This window comes from Vanacampus margaritifer, chromosome 14 (genome assembly GCF_051991255.1).
Source record: "Vanacampus margaritifer isolate UIUO_Vmar chromosome 14, RoL_Vmar_1.0, whole genome shotgun sequence".
Classification (NCBI taxonomy): domain Eukaryota; kingdom Metazoa; phylum Chordata; class Actinopteri; order Syngnathiformes; family Syngnathidae; genus Vanacampus; species Vanacampus margaritifer.
Window position 1 is genome coordinate 8809747 of NC_135445.1, and position 16588 is coordinate 8826334.

The 16588-nt window shown below is 38.7% G+C and overlaps 1 protein-coding gene across 1 annotated transcript; it reads left to right on the top strand.

Annotated features, from left to right (window-relative positions):
- Positions 1–7492: 7492 nt before the first annotated feature.
- On the top strand, positions 7493–14402 carry stbd1 (starch binding domain 1). The gene is made up of 3 exons (XM_077542592.1): positions 7493–7908; positions 9721–10085; positions 11538–14402. Exons 1-3 carry the CDS (start codon positions 7647–7649, stop codon positions 13572–13574), a joined length of 2664 nt encoding a protein of 887 aa, XP_077398718.1. The 5' UTR covers positions 7493–7646; the 3' UTR covers positions 13575–14402.
- The last annotated feature ends 2186 nt before the right edge of the window (positions 14403–16588 follow it).

Genomic DNA, 16588 nt, shown 5'->3' on the forward strand with positions numbered 1-16588 from the left:
ATGTAAAGCAGGACAAAACAATGGGGCTGGTGAAATCCACAGGGACTCGGGACACAATGTTTAAAAAATAAATAAAAATAAAAAATAAACAAGACTGATCACCCTAATCTCCTTCTCTCTCTCACCCTTAGTAGAATTGCAAACCAAGTTTCCTGCTCAACATCACGTAGCAAGAGAACTGTGACACTTATGTGATTGTACACTCAGTTATCCAGAAATGATCAGTTATCCAGCGTGGCTATTGCAAGTCAGCTATGACTATACCAATTTCATACACAGAAGTTTCTTTTTTGCGATTCCAAAAGGGCAGTATGGACAAAGAGCGCGATTAGCACGTATCTATGCACAGTTCACACGCAACCCTAATGAGGGCAAGCACTGGATGATTCCAAAAGGTTACACATAATCTCCTATTGCTGTAAAAGTGACTAAAGGTTGCTCGTGCCTCCAAGCGTGAGCACGTGCGCCGTCAGCTCACCACACTAATGCAGTTGATGTAGTTTTGGGCGTTGCGTTGACAGCAAATGTGTCATTATGGTCATGTCTCCACTTTCACTTCTTCTGGTTCTGAGTGAAATGAACTGCTGTTTTCCTTTCAGTGACAATGCATGAAGTATAAAAACAACATGACTTCACCCTCGCTGGGAGCTTCCAAGTCAAAGAAACATAATTTGGCCCACAGCTGACATTATGAAGCATTAAACTGGATAAAGAGACTCAGGGAGAATGAGAAGATCTACGGGTGAGTGGGAAACCATTTCTTTGGAAACACAGTGTGGAAACAGTGATGTCATGACAGCCTGTTTTTTGGTGCATACGCACACTCACACAATAGCATTGTCTGTTTAAATCAGGACTATAATTGACAAACACATTTGCCAGCCCTCATTCTGACTGAGATGTTTAGACAAAAGTTCAAGACAGACTGTACAGTATGATCTGGAGTTCACAAACAACCACAAAAGCCTGTTGGACCTTTGGAAGACCCTTAAAAAAAAAAACAATATACCAAATGAACACAAACCGCGATTAACAAAATCCACCTAAAAACATTCAGCTTACAGTTGATATGACAACCAAATACAAGCCCACAACCCAATTGGCAGTCCTTCGGCGGTGTGTAACTCAAATACTCTGAAAGTTTGTGTGGCTCTGCTTTGACTAAAGTCCAACCATTGCACAAGATTCAAACCTCTGGTCCTCGTTCACGTCTTCAGCCTCGTCTTTACACATGATGGGTGAGCAACATGAACAAACCATGACGTCTTCTTCTCTTGAGAGAATCAGTCATTCCTCAACTACACGCAAAGAATCAAATGAAACTACAGATTGTCATGCACTGTGTGTATCATTTTAATCATCTTCAGACATAATCATGTTACGCTGTTGCTGTAACTGTGAAGGTCAATAAAAAGAAAATAATTAGTTGCAGTCAAAGCAATTACTGTAGTCTGACTGAAGACTATAAATCATTTAAAATTCAACAATCAAACTGAATTTTCAAGGAATTTTACCATAAACAGCCTTTTGTGAGCCTTGAGAAATTTATTTATTTTTTTTTTGGGAAAGCCATTAAAAACAAAGAGTTATCGTTGTGGTTCCTACAAACTAATAACTCTTTTACAAGTGGAATATTCCACAGAAAAGACAAGAAAATTTGTCTGAGCAGTAGTGATCGTCACTGGCTTGTGTGTATTAACAAAACAAGTGTAAGAAGTTGTCAGGAATTCGGTGTACCTGTAGGTTGCACATCTGCATTTCGATTAACGTGCCCTTTTTCAGCCTCCTAGCAATAGTTTTTTAAAAAAGTTATCATAGTTTAATATGTATTTCCCTTCACACATTTCCTCAGTTTTTTCTAAAGGCTTCATATTTCCTCAAATGTTTTTCTATTGTTTATCTTTCTTTGGATTGTTTCACTTCAGAATTTGACCTCTGTGATCCCTCTCATGTTTTATTCTCCTAATGGGTCACGCTTCTTTAAACATCCACAAACACGCACACGGAGAACTTGAGTTCTATGCTTTGTGTTAGTGACTTTCATGACATTTATACAAAAAAGTGCACAGTGTTTCTAAGCCAAGAACCGGATCATATGACAACAGATTGGCCCTAAAAAAAAAAAAAAAAAAAACCTTAGGAAGGCAAAAGAAAAAAAAGAAAAAAAACATTGCATTGTGTTACTACGGAAGCGTATCGCATTCACTTGGGGGGGGGGAAAAATAATTTTTTGGGGTTGCTTTGTTTTTTTGAGTATTGCTTTTTTCTTTCTTCTGTTTTTCTGAATTTTTTTTCAGTTTTACTGAATTTTTTTTTCTGTCAAAAAAATATTCAGAAAAACAGGAGAAAAAATTATTCAGAAAAACAGGGAAAAAAATATTTGTAAAAAAAAACAGGAAAAAAACATGTAAAAAAAATGAAAAAAAATATTTAAAAAAACAACGCTCCCCCAAAAAAATTTGTCAGAAAAGCAGGACTTTTTTTTTCAAGTGAATGCAATACGCTTCCGTATGTTACTACTTGTTTTAAAGAATTAAGTAATTTAATTACAATAAATTTCATATCAATTTAGAAATAATAGCTTTTGACCTAGCCCATCCTATTTGTATAGAATTTGTCCAGCAGGGTGTACCCTGTACATGTTGGCAGTAAATCACAGGGCAGTTTGCTAATCTGTAAGTACATGTTTAAAAATGTGGGGTCACTGTTCAAGTCCCACTGTGGACAAATTGTAAAAATGGCAATGAATTGTTGGGGAGATGCTTTGGTAGTCATGAGTCTGAACCAGTGATACAAAAAAATTGTGTCATATTTTTTCGTCACAAAACTTTTTTTTCGGACGAAATTTTAACACAAACTAAAATAGAAACCATTCATTGAGACTATAGCGATAACTAAAATTCTTGGAAACAATTAATAAAGACACTGTTGTATTAAATGTGCATTGCATGTTAAAACTACAGTAACAAATAGGTGTCTTATAATTTTCTGTATAAAAGTTAAAATGTATGCTAAAAGAAAATATCAACTAAACTGTCAATTTAGTTGACTAAAATTGTTCGTTGTTTTGTGGACTAAAATTGGATTAAAACTAAAATACAATCAGATGACTAAATTATAACTAGAACTTTAATTAATTTTAGTCAAAAGACTACAACTAAAACAAAATTATTATTTTTTTGTTAAAATTAACACTGGTCTGAGCGAACAAAATTCACATGTGAGGTTCCACAAGGGTCCATTCTTGCACCACTTTTGAAAGAAATGTTGGTTTAATTATTGACTCAGATCTGAATTTTAATTTCTAGCTTGCTTTCTGGCTACTAAAGTGCCCTTGAGCAATGTAGTACTGCACGACACCCCCAACTCAAGTAGGAGAGCACTTTTTAGCCCTTTTCACACTGCACTCACTCAGTGTGAAAGTGTCACTAGGCAATGCAAAATGACCAGTTTCCAACATGCCCATATTTGAAAGTGCTGACGTATTTTTCATTGTTGCAAAAGAAAACCCTGTCTTTGCTCATTTTAGGAAGTAGGAGGGACACAAGCTCCTCTCTAATTGGAGGCGCTTGTTTGACGTCACGACACCGCCGCTCTCGAATAGAAAATTTTCCAATTTGAGGTGCCATACCACTACGGCAGAAGACCGTGCTGCTCAGCAACGCTCCATTCCGAGGTCTCTGCACCTCACTACATACACAATCAATGGATTGAACGACGACATGCTGCACCTTGTTAAGCGCAGTGTGAAAAGGGCTTCTGTGTGTCCCTTTTACGCTGACAAGGCATCGTTACAACTTTGAAATTATGATGCCTGTTATCATGATGACTACAACTTCTACTATACCGAACAGCATTTTTTTTTTAGATATTCCTCCCAGGCCCCCCAAATTTTGCACCCCTTTCCTAAACAGGTTCTTTTTGTATTAACTGCTTGCATGCTGACCTTAAAGTGCACAACTTTCACTGTGTGTTGATGCACTGCGGCTATATGCATGCTTTGAGAGCACAGACTGTGATTGTTCTTTCTGGGTGTTAGCTTTCGGAGCAGGAAGTGCACACTCGGGTCAGGGGGGGGATCGAGGCACGCTCAGTCTGCCCACATCTGTTCAAATAGCAGAGACCCTCGAAGTCGCGCAGGAAATGTGTGTGTGTGTGTGTGTGTGCGACAGAAGCCATTCTTTGTGTGCATGATTTATAAAAGTAATTGACCTTATGCTGTAAAACAGCCGCCTACAGTAAGTAACAGAGGGAGATCTGTCGTGTATCTGCTGCAATGGGAAGCACTTGCAAGCACAACGCTGACAAGGAACATGAACCTATCAATCTACATGGCCTCTCATTACTACTTTGAACATTTGGATTCTCTAAAACAACAACAACAACAACAACAATAGGATTTTTGGTGAAACATGGAACGATAACCCTTGAATATTTTGTTTATTATTTTGGTTGCTTGACGTATGACTGTTGATTTGACCTTTGAACAGTGCCAAAGACATGAGACAATAAAAACAAAAATTGTGTCTTGGTTAAATATTTTATGTATGTATGTATAGGGGCGTGCAATTAATCAAAATTCAACTACAATTTCAATTATTACACTCACGATTACAAAATCAGCAAAATTGTCATAAAAAAAATATGAATGCTATTTTTTCATTTGATTTCTTTTAATTTACACATTTGCACCTTTTTTAAATTTTAAAATAACAAATTTAATACATTTTGTTTCAAACAAAAGGAACTTGCATGAATGCAGTGTTTAAAATATTTTTATTTGTCTTAATATTTTTTATGTTTAAACATTTTCTTGTTTTGTACCAAAAAATAAATGATCGTCCTAATTGTGATTTCAATTATTACTAAAATAATTGTGATTAATATTTTCTTCATAATCGAGCAGCCCTATTTATTTATTTATTTATTTATTTATTTATTTATTTATTTATCTTGTTTAATTTAATAAAGTTTTTCCAGTTTGCCTCATTATTTTAGCCAACAGACATGTGGTTAGAACCTTCAGCATTATTGTTAATATGACAATTCCCACACACCCCAAAACCCTTCAAAATTAAGTAAAGAATGAAAAAAATAACTCTACAACGCATGGAAACAGAAAACAGAAGACAAATAGTCAGCGTCAAAGGCGCATCTGGATATAAAATGACTACAAAGTAGACGGCTGCACGAAGAAGAAAACAGCTGGTTGCGATTCCGTTTTAGTGCTTAGTGATTCCCACATGGTTTGTCAAGTTTTACCTTTTCTCACCAACTCTCCAACGTGCATGTTATGTTATGGTCATATTAAAACATTTTGCATTGATGAATAGATCGGTCATTTTAGTTTTGAATTTGGAAATGGGATTCAGCTGCTGCTTTGTGGAAGTGCGGAATTCAGAGGTGGCAAATCCAAGTCCAGAAAGTAAAATCCATGCCACGGTTTGGCTTTAGCCCAAGGTGCTAGCTAGCTAGCTCCCTAGCTAGTTCTCAAGGTGCTTGTTTACCTGATAGGGAGCTAACCTAGCTAGCTAGCATCAGGGGCTAAAGCCAAACTGTGGCAGTTTTTTTTTTTTTTACTTTCTGGACTTGGATTTCCCTCCTCTGGTGCGGATCTATTCTAGTGGGATGCAAGGCCCCCGGCCACCCCAAAACTGAAACCTTAAAACTATTTGCCTTAACAGACTTGGTAAAGAACCAATGTCAAGAGCTGAGTATTTCAGCACACTTCCATCATCTCAGTCCAACTTTGGAAATGAATCACAAAAACAAGACGGAGAGGAATTGACTCACTTCGCATTAAATTGTCTTCATTTGGGTCTTCAAAGAGGAGCGTTGTGGTTTCATGTGGTGAATCAGTACCCGATGTTTAACGATGACAACCGGCGTACATCCAAGCTGCGTGGCACCATGTCGACATGGTAGCTGTAACTGTAACACTATTAACATAAACAGGGCCAGACATCACACACACGAAAACACATGAAGGCTGCATCATGAGATTTTGTGACGGCAATAAAAGATGTCTGCAACACGCCCCGTTGATTAATGCTCCTTCCCTGAGTCCGGTGATGGGTTCATAAGGGTGGAGGGAGCAAATGTTGAGTGAGGGAGGAAAGACAGGCTTTCAGTAAAGTCAGGGCAGGATGAAAAAAAAGAGGACATTTAAAAAAAAAAAAGAGTCAATAAACGGTACAAGATGTCATCAGTGACATGACGAAGGAGTGGCCCGGATGAAAGTGAAGGATGCTGAGTGAATCATGGCGACACCCTGCCTAATTGTGGGGAGATTTGACTTGATGGAAAACTAGGTGGAAATAAGATGAGACTGACTCCAAAATGTTCATCCACCCATCTTCCCTACCGCTTATCCTCACGAGGGTCACGGGCGTACTGGAGCCTTGATATGAGACTGATTGTACTATGCTGTACAATAATTAGCATAACATATACAAAAACAAAGTATAAAATAAAAATAAATAAAATATTAAGCAAATAAATAATACAACTAAACAGAGCTACCTGAAACAAGATGACAATTTTTTTTTAAAACAATATGAACTCGAATAACTACATTCACATCTCTCTCTCTCTCTCTCTCTCTCTCTCTCTCTCCCTCTCTCTCTCTCTCTCTCTCTCTCTCTCTCTCTCTCCTACCGCCTCTATCAACCGTCAATTGCACTTGGGGTCCCCCTAGTGGTCGAAAGGCCCTAAGCAGATGCTTATATAATAATAATGGATGGATGAATGTGATATGTTGTGAATGTTTTAGTCTCAAAACATTAATGTCATGTTTAAAAAATATACAAACATCGAAACATCTGCAGGAAATACAATTCATTGTTATTGGTGTTTTTTAATTTTCCTTTGTTGTTGTTGTTTTTTTTACTTTTATTTTTTTTTTACTTTATTTATTTATTTTTTAATCTATTGTTTTTTGGCAGTTTTGGTTGTCCATAAAACGAATGCCACCCTCAGCAGTGGAGCAAGGATGATTTTCAATTCTAGTTATTTTTATGCTACCATAATCGTCCACTAGATGATAGCATTACTCCATCCTGACTGACATAGCATTAAATTGGTTAAATCTTCACCAATTGATCTTGTCGCTTAATTGCTATTTATTTTTTTTATTCCACAACGATTTGATAGGTTTCATTCCTATGTACATAATGATGTTTCACAAATACATCTTATGCGTACATGTTTTTCGCTGCATTGATTATTTGAAATTTCACGTAATGGGGGCATAACTTCTGTAATGACCCATATACCGATTATGTGCGTCTTTATTTAATACATGTATAAAATCCAATTTAATTTATATAATCCAAGTTAATTTACCGACACATGCAAAAACAACGTCGTTTACTTTATAAAATAATCGATCCTCTGCTATGTGCCAATGAGCTCAACCTGAATGCGAATGTGGACATTGAACTATTTTTATGAATGAGTGGCACGGTCCTCGTGACGTCATTAGCCAATGAGCCGCACCTGCAGCCGACTGCAACAACAAGAGGTGCCCACGCGCTGGTCGTGCACAGCCCACAGCAATCTCAGCTGGCAGACTCCAGGTTCGCTCGCCCACGCAAGCACGCGCGCACCGACGGATCACGTCACGTCTGAACGACCTTTCGAGCACGATGGCTTTTAAAGGCAGCAACGGCGTGGCAGTGGAGAGACGCGCAGATCTGGCGTCCCTCTTCTGCATGATCGGGCGACACGGGCCGGCCGTGGCTCTGGCCGTGTTCGCCATGGTGTCCGTGCTGGCGGGTTTCGTCATCTACCGAACCGTGAGGGGGCGGAGGAAGAAGAAGAAGGCAACCGCAGGGGAGACGGGCCGAGCCGAGGGAACGAGCCCCCACACCGAGATCGTCGAGGCGCAAGCGTGTGTGGCTTCAACAGGTACGCGTACCAATTACGTCATGGTCACGGTTAGCATTGGCTGAAAGTGTTTGTTTTCCTCACAAAAATCGAATTCCAGATTCACTTAGACATGATGTACTTTTGGGGATTTGCTTGCATGGCCTTAAGCCTATTTCCCCCCCATGCAGCACGTTTTCACAATTATTTATTTAATTATATATATATATATATATATATATATATATATATATATATATATAAATGTTTATTCTTTATTTGAAGTAAATGCTTACTCTTAAATAATCCTAATTTTGTCAATTTTTAAAACATGTATTTAAACATACAAGATGACAATTTAACATAAATCCATGTCACACCACCTCAGTCTTTTCTCAACTAATGTTGCACAGGTGAGGCAATTCATCAGGAAAAAATATTTGGACTCAAAGTTTCCAACATGTCTATAAATGTGCAACATTGTTGGCAATGTTGAGCACAATAGACTCTGTGAAATGTCTTCGTCATACAGAACACAATGTAAAAATGCTTTTACTTTTGATTCCTGTCAAAAATATAAATCGTAAGTTGCGAGAAGGAGTTGGCAGAGAGGTCGGAAAAGTGATTAAATATAGCAATATATGCAACACTGACTGAGCCTTTAAAAACTATCTCCACATGTTTTTTTGTGGAAACAGTGCGCTTTTAATAGAAGCCACTGCCCCATAAAGTCTATCTAAAAATAAAATGATCCTTTAGCACGCTTGATTTAATCAATAAAATCCATTAATTTTACAGCACTGATGCAACCTGTACAAAGTCCATAAAGGCATGCTTGGATGGGTCTGGTGGGGAAAAACTAACACAGAACCCTGACATTAACCCCATCAAACATCTTTGGGAAGAACCAGAACATAAATTATGAGCCAGGCCTTCAAGTCTCTGGCCACTGACCTCACAAACGTTTATTTTATTTATTATTATTGTTATTATTATTGTTTTGTTTTGTTTTATGGTTGTTTTTTTTTGGGGGGGGGGGGGAGATTAACACAATTTGCAGAAGAGATCAGATATGTTTGTTCATATAGTGTATGAACATCCATATATGGCTTACAAATAAGCAGAAGTGCTTTTGTGCAATTTATGGGCCAAATTATTATTTACAAAGTATGTATCATATATTTGGATTTAGAGACATTATTGCCAACCAGGCATTCACCTATTTTGTCTGTTTACTAGACAAATGTTTAAGTAACAATTCATGTGGAGATGTATTAATTTAGCATTATCAGTTACTGACCATAAAGCAACGCTGTTATAGTTAATAAAACAACAAAGTAAAATTTGAAAAAAAAAATTCATAAAGTAAAAATGCTTAAATTTTTTTTAAACTGAAACTGTCTTATATTTATAAAACTAATTGTATTTATTGTAAAAATGTCCTTCATTTTCGTCAATATCATACATGAGCTTTCTGGTTTCATTTTAAACGTAGTTATTTTTGTATTGCTATAGGTCCGTACCGAAGAAGAAAGATCAAACAGTCATTTCAAAATTGTTTACCTTTCCTTATTACACAGCAGGTGACCTTTCTTTAAAAAAAGAAAAAAGATATTGCACTCAACAAATACTCCATATATTAAAAAAACTAATACTAAAACAAAGCATAAAAAAAAAAAAACTAACCTGCTCAAAAAGCTAAGTCAAAACAAAATAACTATCCCCCCAAAAATCCACAACTATTATAACCCTGTTGAGAAGACAACCATTTAAAAGCACCTTTTACTACCCATTAAAATGTTTCAGATTAAAAATTACAGCAGAGTACAAATTTAATGTTCTTTCATGTCATAGATGTTGATGATGTGGCAAAAGAGGATGATGACCCTACTAGTGGGACTCTCCTCCAAATCAGACGTCGCGCTGCTGCGAAGAGCTTGTCACCCTGCGCATCTGATGTCCAAGCACCGGTCAACCAAATGGCTCCATCGCCACACACGCAGCGAGTGGAGTCTGTGCCGTCATCTTTCACAGAAACCCAGTTGTACTTGGAGGAGCCCAGTCAGAGTCGGCAAAGTGTTGTGGCGGAAATACAGGCGGAACCTGCCACCGTTTGCCATCCATACACGACAGATGCCGCGTTTAATAAGGACGAAGGGATTTCAGAAGGCAGCTTGAAGGAGCCACAGTCTAATTGGGATCAGATTTGCCAAGAAGAAGTAAGAACTCATTTACTGGTTTGTTTGGTTGTTGTTGTTGTTTTTGAACTCGTAAAATGACACAAGTCAGATTACTATCCAATTGTTTCGAATGTTTAAGCAGATTTACTGAAAATGTGCGATAATGCGTTCTATCTGTTTTTCTTTTGCGAATGTTGAGAAGGAACTCCGCCGCTGTAGGTGGCGCTATACACCATAGTGATCCACTCAGAATTTAAAAGAAAACCAGGAAGCCGTGCGTTAACGTCGTATGAGTTTGCTTTTGTAATTCTTGATAGACCGATAGTGTTTCTTTGCTGTTTTCTATCTAAAATAGCATTAATATTCGCTTCATTCCAAAAATATTTCTGTTTCGTCGTCCCCCTAAACATACCTTTATCGTCCGACATTGCTTTGGGACTACAAACGTACATGTGACGTAATATCCGGTCAAAACGTGCGACGTTTATGCGGTTATTTGCAAAACCAATTTCTATCGCCAAAAATCACATTTTCCTTTTTTGGATACACTTCAAAATCCACCCCCTCTAACCGTAAAAACGTTTCTTTTTTTGTTGAATTTTGGGCCCTTTTTCGAATTTCTAGTGTTTTCCTCCAGTTTTAATTTCACATTTCTTGAAAATTCAAATAAAAATGGGTGGATGGAAACCCAACTACAGACTCTATAATTGTGACGTGAACTGAGCTTGTGCTGTTTCAGTAAAGAGAGGAGCAACTGACGTGTTGGTATAGTAGTAGGGTTTCCGAATTTTCAAGAAATGTGAAAATAAGACTGAATGGAAATTTAAAAAAAGGGCCCAACATTCACAATAAAAGTTTTTACAAGTAAAAAGGAAAATGCGAATTTTGGCTGTGGAAACGTGTTTTGCAAATAAACGCTGACAAAACACGTTGCACGTTTGTAGTAGGGACAGCAATGTCAGATGATAAAGTTGGTATGTTTGGGGGGGATGACGAAACAGAAATCTTTTTGGAATTAATTAAAGAAGCGAATATTAATGCTATTTTAGATGGAAAACAGCAAAGAAACGCTACGGTTTATCAAGAATTACAAAACCAAACTTGTACGACATTGCAGTCGCTTCCTGTTCTTCTTCTTCTTTAAAATTGCTGGTAGATTACATCTCTTTGGTGTATACCGCCACTTACAGCGGCGGAGTCCCTTGTCAATATTAACAAGCGAAAAACAGATGGAAACGAACATAAGTCGCATGTTCGTTTTGCACATTTTCAGTAAATTTGCTTTAAAATTTTCAAAACAATTGGATGGAAACCCTAAGCCATGAACTCCGGTTCTTGAGAGCGGTTGTTAGACATCTAAAACGGGCAGGACTGTGGCTTTCGAGGTCCGGAGTTCCCTACCTGCCCTAAGTCAGCCACTGCAGGAGAAGAGTTGATTGTGTTCTGTTTTTATCTACATTTTATGCAACATTGTCATGTTTTCCTCTTCAGGTATACGACGCAGAACACCAAGAAGACATGGCTGTGAACACAGATGAGGATAATTCTGACAAGCCAGCCAGACAAGAGGAGGAAAATGCTCAGGCTTCGTCAAGTAACCCAGTGCTTGAGCAAACCCTTCCCTTGAGAGAAGATAAAGATCATGACAAATTAGATGACGAAACTGCAGAAGAGACTGGAACAGTGGAGCACGACCTAGGAGAATATATTTCAACAGACAAGAGCCCAAAGAATGACTTGGTGGAGCTGATTCACCACCAAGATGGTGCAGATCCGAATGTGTACTCCTGTGATCAACTTGCTCCAGAAGTGGGACAGGAACACGCAGTCACCAATCAAGAGCAGGAGAAAGAGGATGACGGCCACAGTTCTCTGGCCGATGAAGCCACTGCAGAAGATTTAGATGGCTCAAGCAACACAGCTGTTTATTTAGAGGCTCAGTCACCACAGTTGGATCCAGAAATCCTGACTGATTCTAAAGACGAACACAGTCTGACAAGCGACCAAGAGATGGACCTACTTCCTTACGAAAGTGGACTGGTAGAGAGTTGCAATATTGTTGGCAGCAGTGAAAATGATGTCAGTTCAAGTGTGCCAGTTATGGTTGATAACGACATCCCAGGTATCGCCTCAGAAGCAACATCCCAAATTGACTCGAATGTTCAAGATGAAACACCAATGCCATCAGATGGCACTGATGCTGTCTATGGCATTACTGAAAAAGGTACAACCTTTACAGAAGGTGAGGCACCTGTTGATCATTTCTGTGAACCCGAAGATCAACAAAGTGTTCAAGAACTTGACAAAGATCAGTATGGTGACAACATTGAGAAGTCCAAAACTTTTGAGGAGCCAAGGTTTGACTCTGCGGGTGAGAGAGATGCCAGAGAAGACGCCTCTCATGAGGACATGGTGTCTTCCGCTCAAGACCAACGAAATGAGCAAAACGTTGATGATTTTTCCTTTGTCGTCACCGCTCCTGCTCCTGTCATGACCAAAGATACGACGAACCAACCCAAGCTTCAAATCTGCCTACCGCTCTTTGAGCCAAGCAAACTGACAGATGACAATATATCTGGTGGCGGTGAAGAAAGTGGGATTTCCAGCATGGCAGTCAGCCCTGAATTGCTCGATCCTGGGAGTAACTTTGGCACCATTGAGATACCAGCGATAGATCATGAGTCACAGGCTGAGGCTCAAACCTCCCTTTTGCCGGACGATGCAACTCGATCAGTCTTGGAGAAAGATGTGGTAGCGTATGAGCCTCACGCAGCTCCGCTGCCAAAACAGCCATGCAGTCCAATCGTAGAATGTGCCAACGTTGAGCCTTTGGCGGCAAACGAGGACATGTTTGGCCGTGTAATTGAGGAAGGCAACCAGAGAGAGACAGACAAGTTTACAGTGCCGGTCCGAAGTGATGAATGGGAAAGGCAGGCAGAAGTGAAAGTTGCTGAGGTTTCAGGTGATAGTGAGAAATTGGAATGTAAAGAAAACAAAGAGGCACCGATGGAAAAAGATGAGGACTATGTGAAGACTGAAATAAATATCATGGAGGCAACTATGGACCATAATGAATGGATCACAGACGGCAACCCCAACTTTCCCTGGATGAATCTCTCTGAGACCCACACAGCAACCCAACAGCTTCCCACTGAAGAATCTAACCACCCAGATTCAGAACCTCAAACTGCTCCTGAAGTCAAACAAACTGACAGATGTGATAACAAAAGCAAAAAAGTCAACGTGACCTTCCGCATCCACTACCTCACCCGTTCACCGTTCCAGAATTTGGCAGTAGCTGGGGACCAGCGGGAGCTTGGTAACTGGAAGGAGTTCATTCCTCTGGAGAGCGCCGAGGATGGACACTGGGCTGCCGTGGTGAGGCTTCCCGCCGGGAACCACGTCCAGTGGAAGTTTGTGGTGGTTGAAAACGGTGAGGTGTGTCGCTGGGAAGAATGTGGCAACCGGCTGCTTGATACAGGATGTGGCAAAGACCTGCTTGTGCACAAACTGTGGGGGATCCTGTGAGAAGTGATGGGGGAAATGATCACCACGACTGTTTTATGCTGATGCCAAGAAGTAAGACCTACGACATTATATTGATATGGTAACTATGTGACATCGTCTTCGTGCGAAATAGAAATTTTCCACATTTAAATATTAACACGGGCGGTTTTAAAATGGGGCTAGAGGACGAGTTATGTAATTTTGTAAGGTTAATGATCGGATCACCAGGTGGTTTCACAAACAAATGCAGTACGTCACAATGGTGCGTTCCAACTCGATGATAGTAAAATATTTTCCATTCAAATTAGATGTTGCTACCACAGCATTTACAAGTTCAAATGTGGCATTATGCACACTGGCGAAAGGGCAGTATAGCTGCTGTTCTAAGGAATGGCGGTACAAGCAGTTTATTATTTTTAGGACGGCAAGCCTGTATTGTAACAAGGCTTCCCTAAAAACTGTTTTAAACCGTCTAGATATAGTACTACTCTTGTTCAAAGGCAATATCGGATTTATGCAATTAGCAGCTTTTTAAACTGTGCAAGTATAATTAATTTGGCAATACTGTTTATGCTGCTGGAAAATACCCCGTGTGAAAACGTGCAGTTCCCTTTTTTACTACCACAATAATCAAAGCAATAACTGGTGTGCATCAATGGCCAGATATTGTAAACTAGAAGTGTGATGCTGCTTTTTGACCAAATGCATGTTTCATCGTTGCTCTAGTGCCTTGTAAAACATCAGTTTGATTTTTTTTTCCAAGTCATTTTTAATCTGTCTTGACTATTCTAAATATTATGCAATGATATGTTACTACTGAATGTACCTTAATAAATTTATATGTGGAAATATGTTTCAGTCAATGCATTTATTAAAGGCCAGTTATTTGAAAATTCCTGTGCCAGTCTTAATTTTTCAGGCAAGCATGTTTTCTGAGTGCATGTTAATGTGAGCATGGAGTTTGTTTCTTTTTTTTTATTTTGAAAAACAAAACTCAGATATCAAAATGTCTGTTTATACTTGAAAAATTCCTGACATAGCTTGCTGAACGTGCACCAACTGCGTCCCCGCCCTCTTATCCAAAAGCATATTTTTAATGGTCTATCGAAGTTATGTGTTGCCTCAGTTTTCAGTTGTAATATCACTAATCAACACTAGATGGCAGACATGACTTGAGTTTATGTTGTCCAAAACTACATGAGTAGGCCTAATGTTTTGTTTTTTTTGTGGATTTGCAATAACATGCAGGACAAACATAGTACCTTAATAACATAAATAAATAAAAAAGTTTTTATTTTGTTTGAGGGGGCACAATAAGTTATTGCACTTTGTATTTGTTTGCTGTTAAGCAGTTGTGTGCCGTCCTTGAACAAACTTTTTTTATGCATGCATTTTTGGATTACCCCCACCCCCTCCGTTTGTTTGTTTTTTTAGTTATAAAAAATGTTTTTCAGAATTTTGTTCATTTTTCCTGAATATTCTTTCTGTTTTCTAAATATTTAAAAATATATATATTTTTGGTTGTTTGTTTTTTAATTGCAGATATATGTATTTTTTTATTCTGAAAAAGGAGATTTTTTTTTTTTTTTAATAAAGACAATGTAAAAAAATACTCCAAAAAAACTTGACCCTCCCTTCTAAAAAAAGCAATGCGCTTATCTACCCCACACTTGAATCCCCCCAAAGAAAAGAAAAAAAGATCAACACCTTAACTTTGGTAATGTATCCAGATGGTTAATTTGTAGGTACTCAGAGGGAAACTTTGTGACAAGTTGTATTATGCCAGCTTGTGCTGAAGGTTAAAACACTTTATTTTATTTACTTATTTTGATGCCAAACTCTACAAATCATTAATATGCACTGCTGTGTTTGGAGGCTGTAGAAGGCTATATAAGCATATGTAACTATGTAATCTTGTAATGTAAAGACCGAATATGCAGTCTAAAAAAAAAAAAGACTATAAATTTAATGTCATTGATTCATTGGCAGCCAAGACAGAGTGAAAGCACACATGGAAAATAATTGCAGATCATGAAAGCAATCAAGTCCTGCTGAATTAAGATACAAAAAAAAGCTTCCACAATGTCCTGCTACTTTTCATATATATATTGCTCTGAACTTGAAACAGGATCCCTGTGGTGCCTCCACATTTGGAAGACCTTTCCTCTCCAGTGTGACTAATACGCACGTGAGCCTCCCCTTTGCTTTTGAACGCTGAACCTTTTGTGGGATCAACAACCTGCACCTCTTAGCCAAGCAAGGACCCTGGGACGGGTCTGACCCAGTTTAAATGACATCAGCAGGACTTTGTCCAGCAGTTTCCTTGTTTTTCAGTCCTAAACAAGCCTACATATTTATCAATATAACATGGAACAATATGCCAATATAAGGTAGAAATGAACCAATGAGGCTGCATTAGCTTCACTTTGATCAGGAGACGAGCAGTTATAATGTTGGGATCAACTGATAAAAAATGACAGGTGGCGTACTTCCAAGTGTAATCTAAATCAAGATTAGCAACTGCCAGATTTTGCTGATAAAAGTGTGGTTTAGAGATCTTCACATGATATCTTGGGTCTTCTGACATACAACGCACTCCTTCGCCTGCTAATGTGTCAGTACAGAGTGTGCGCACTTTCTAAGGTTGAGGGTAATCCTTTATTTAGACCTGAGGCTTACAACTGACACCACTTTAGTCTCTAGTTATTCGTCTCTCAATATCACACAGACACACTCATCTGTCAAACATACTGACAGTGAAGCCGCTGCCATAGTTTGATCTTAACCCAAATGACGAACACAGACCCTGACCCAAGACCTATGCAAACACCTTCGCAGCTTAGACACTCCCTAGGGCAGTGGTCCCCAACCGTCGGGTCACGGACTGCTACCGGGTGGCACATGGAGACTAAACAAAACATTTTATGGATTAACAGAGTTAGTTGTATTTTGATTTAGTAATCTTTGTAAAGCGGGACGTTCTGCACTGACTAAAACAAGAACAAAATTACGGACTAGGCGGGACATAACAGATT

Coding starts and splice junctions, on each gene's coding strand:
- stbd1 (XM_077542592.1), top strand. CDS start 7,647: ATGGCTTTTAAAGGCAGCAACGGCGTGGCAGTGGAGAGACGCGCAGAT. Junction 7,909..9,720: donor AGCGTGTGTGGCTTCAACAG/GTACGCGTACCA, acceptor TTCATGTCATAG/ATGTTGATGATGTGGCAAAA. Junction 10,086..11,537: donor ATCAGATTTGCCAAGAAGAA/GTAAGAACTCAT, acceptor TTTCCTCTTCAG/GTATACGACGCAGAACACCA.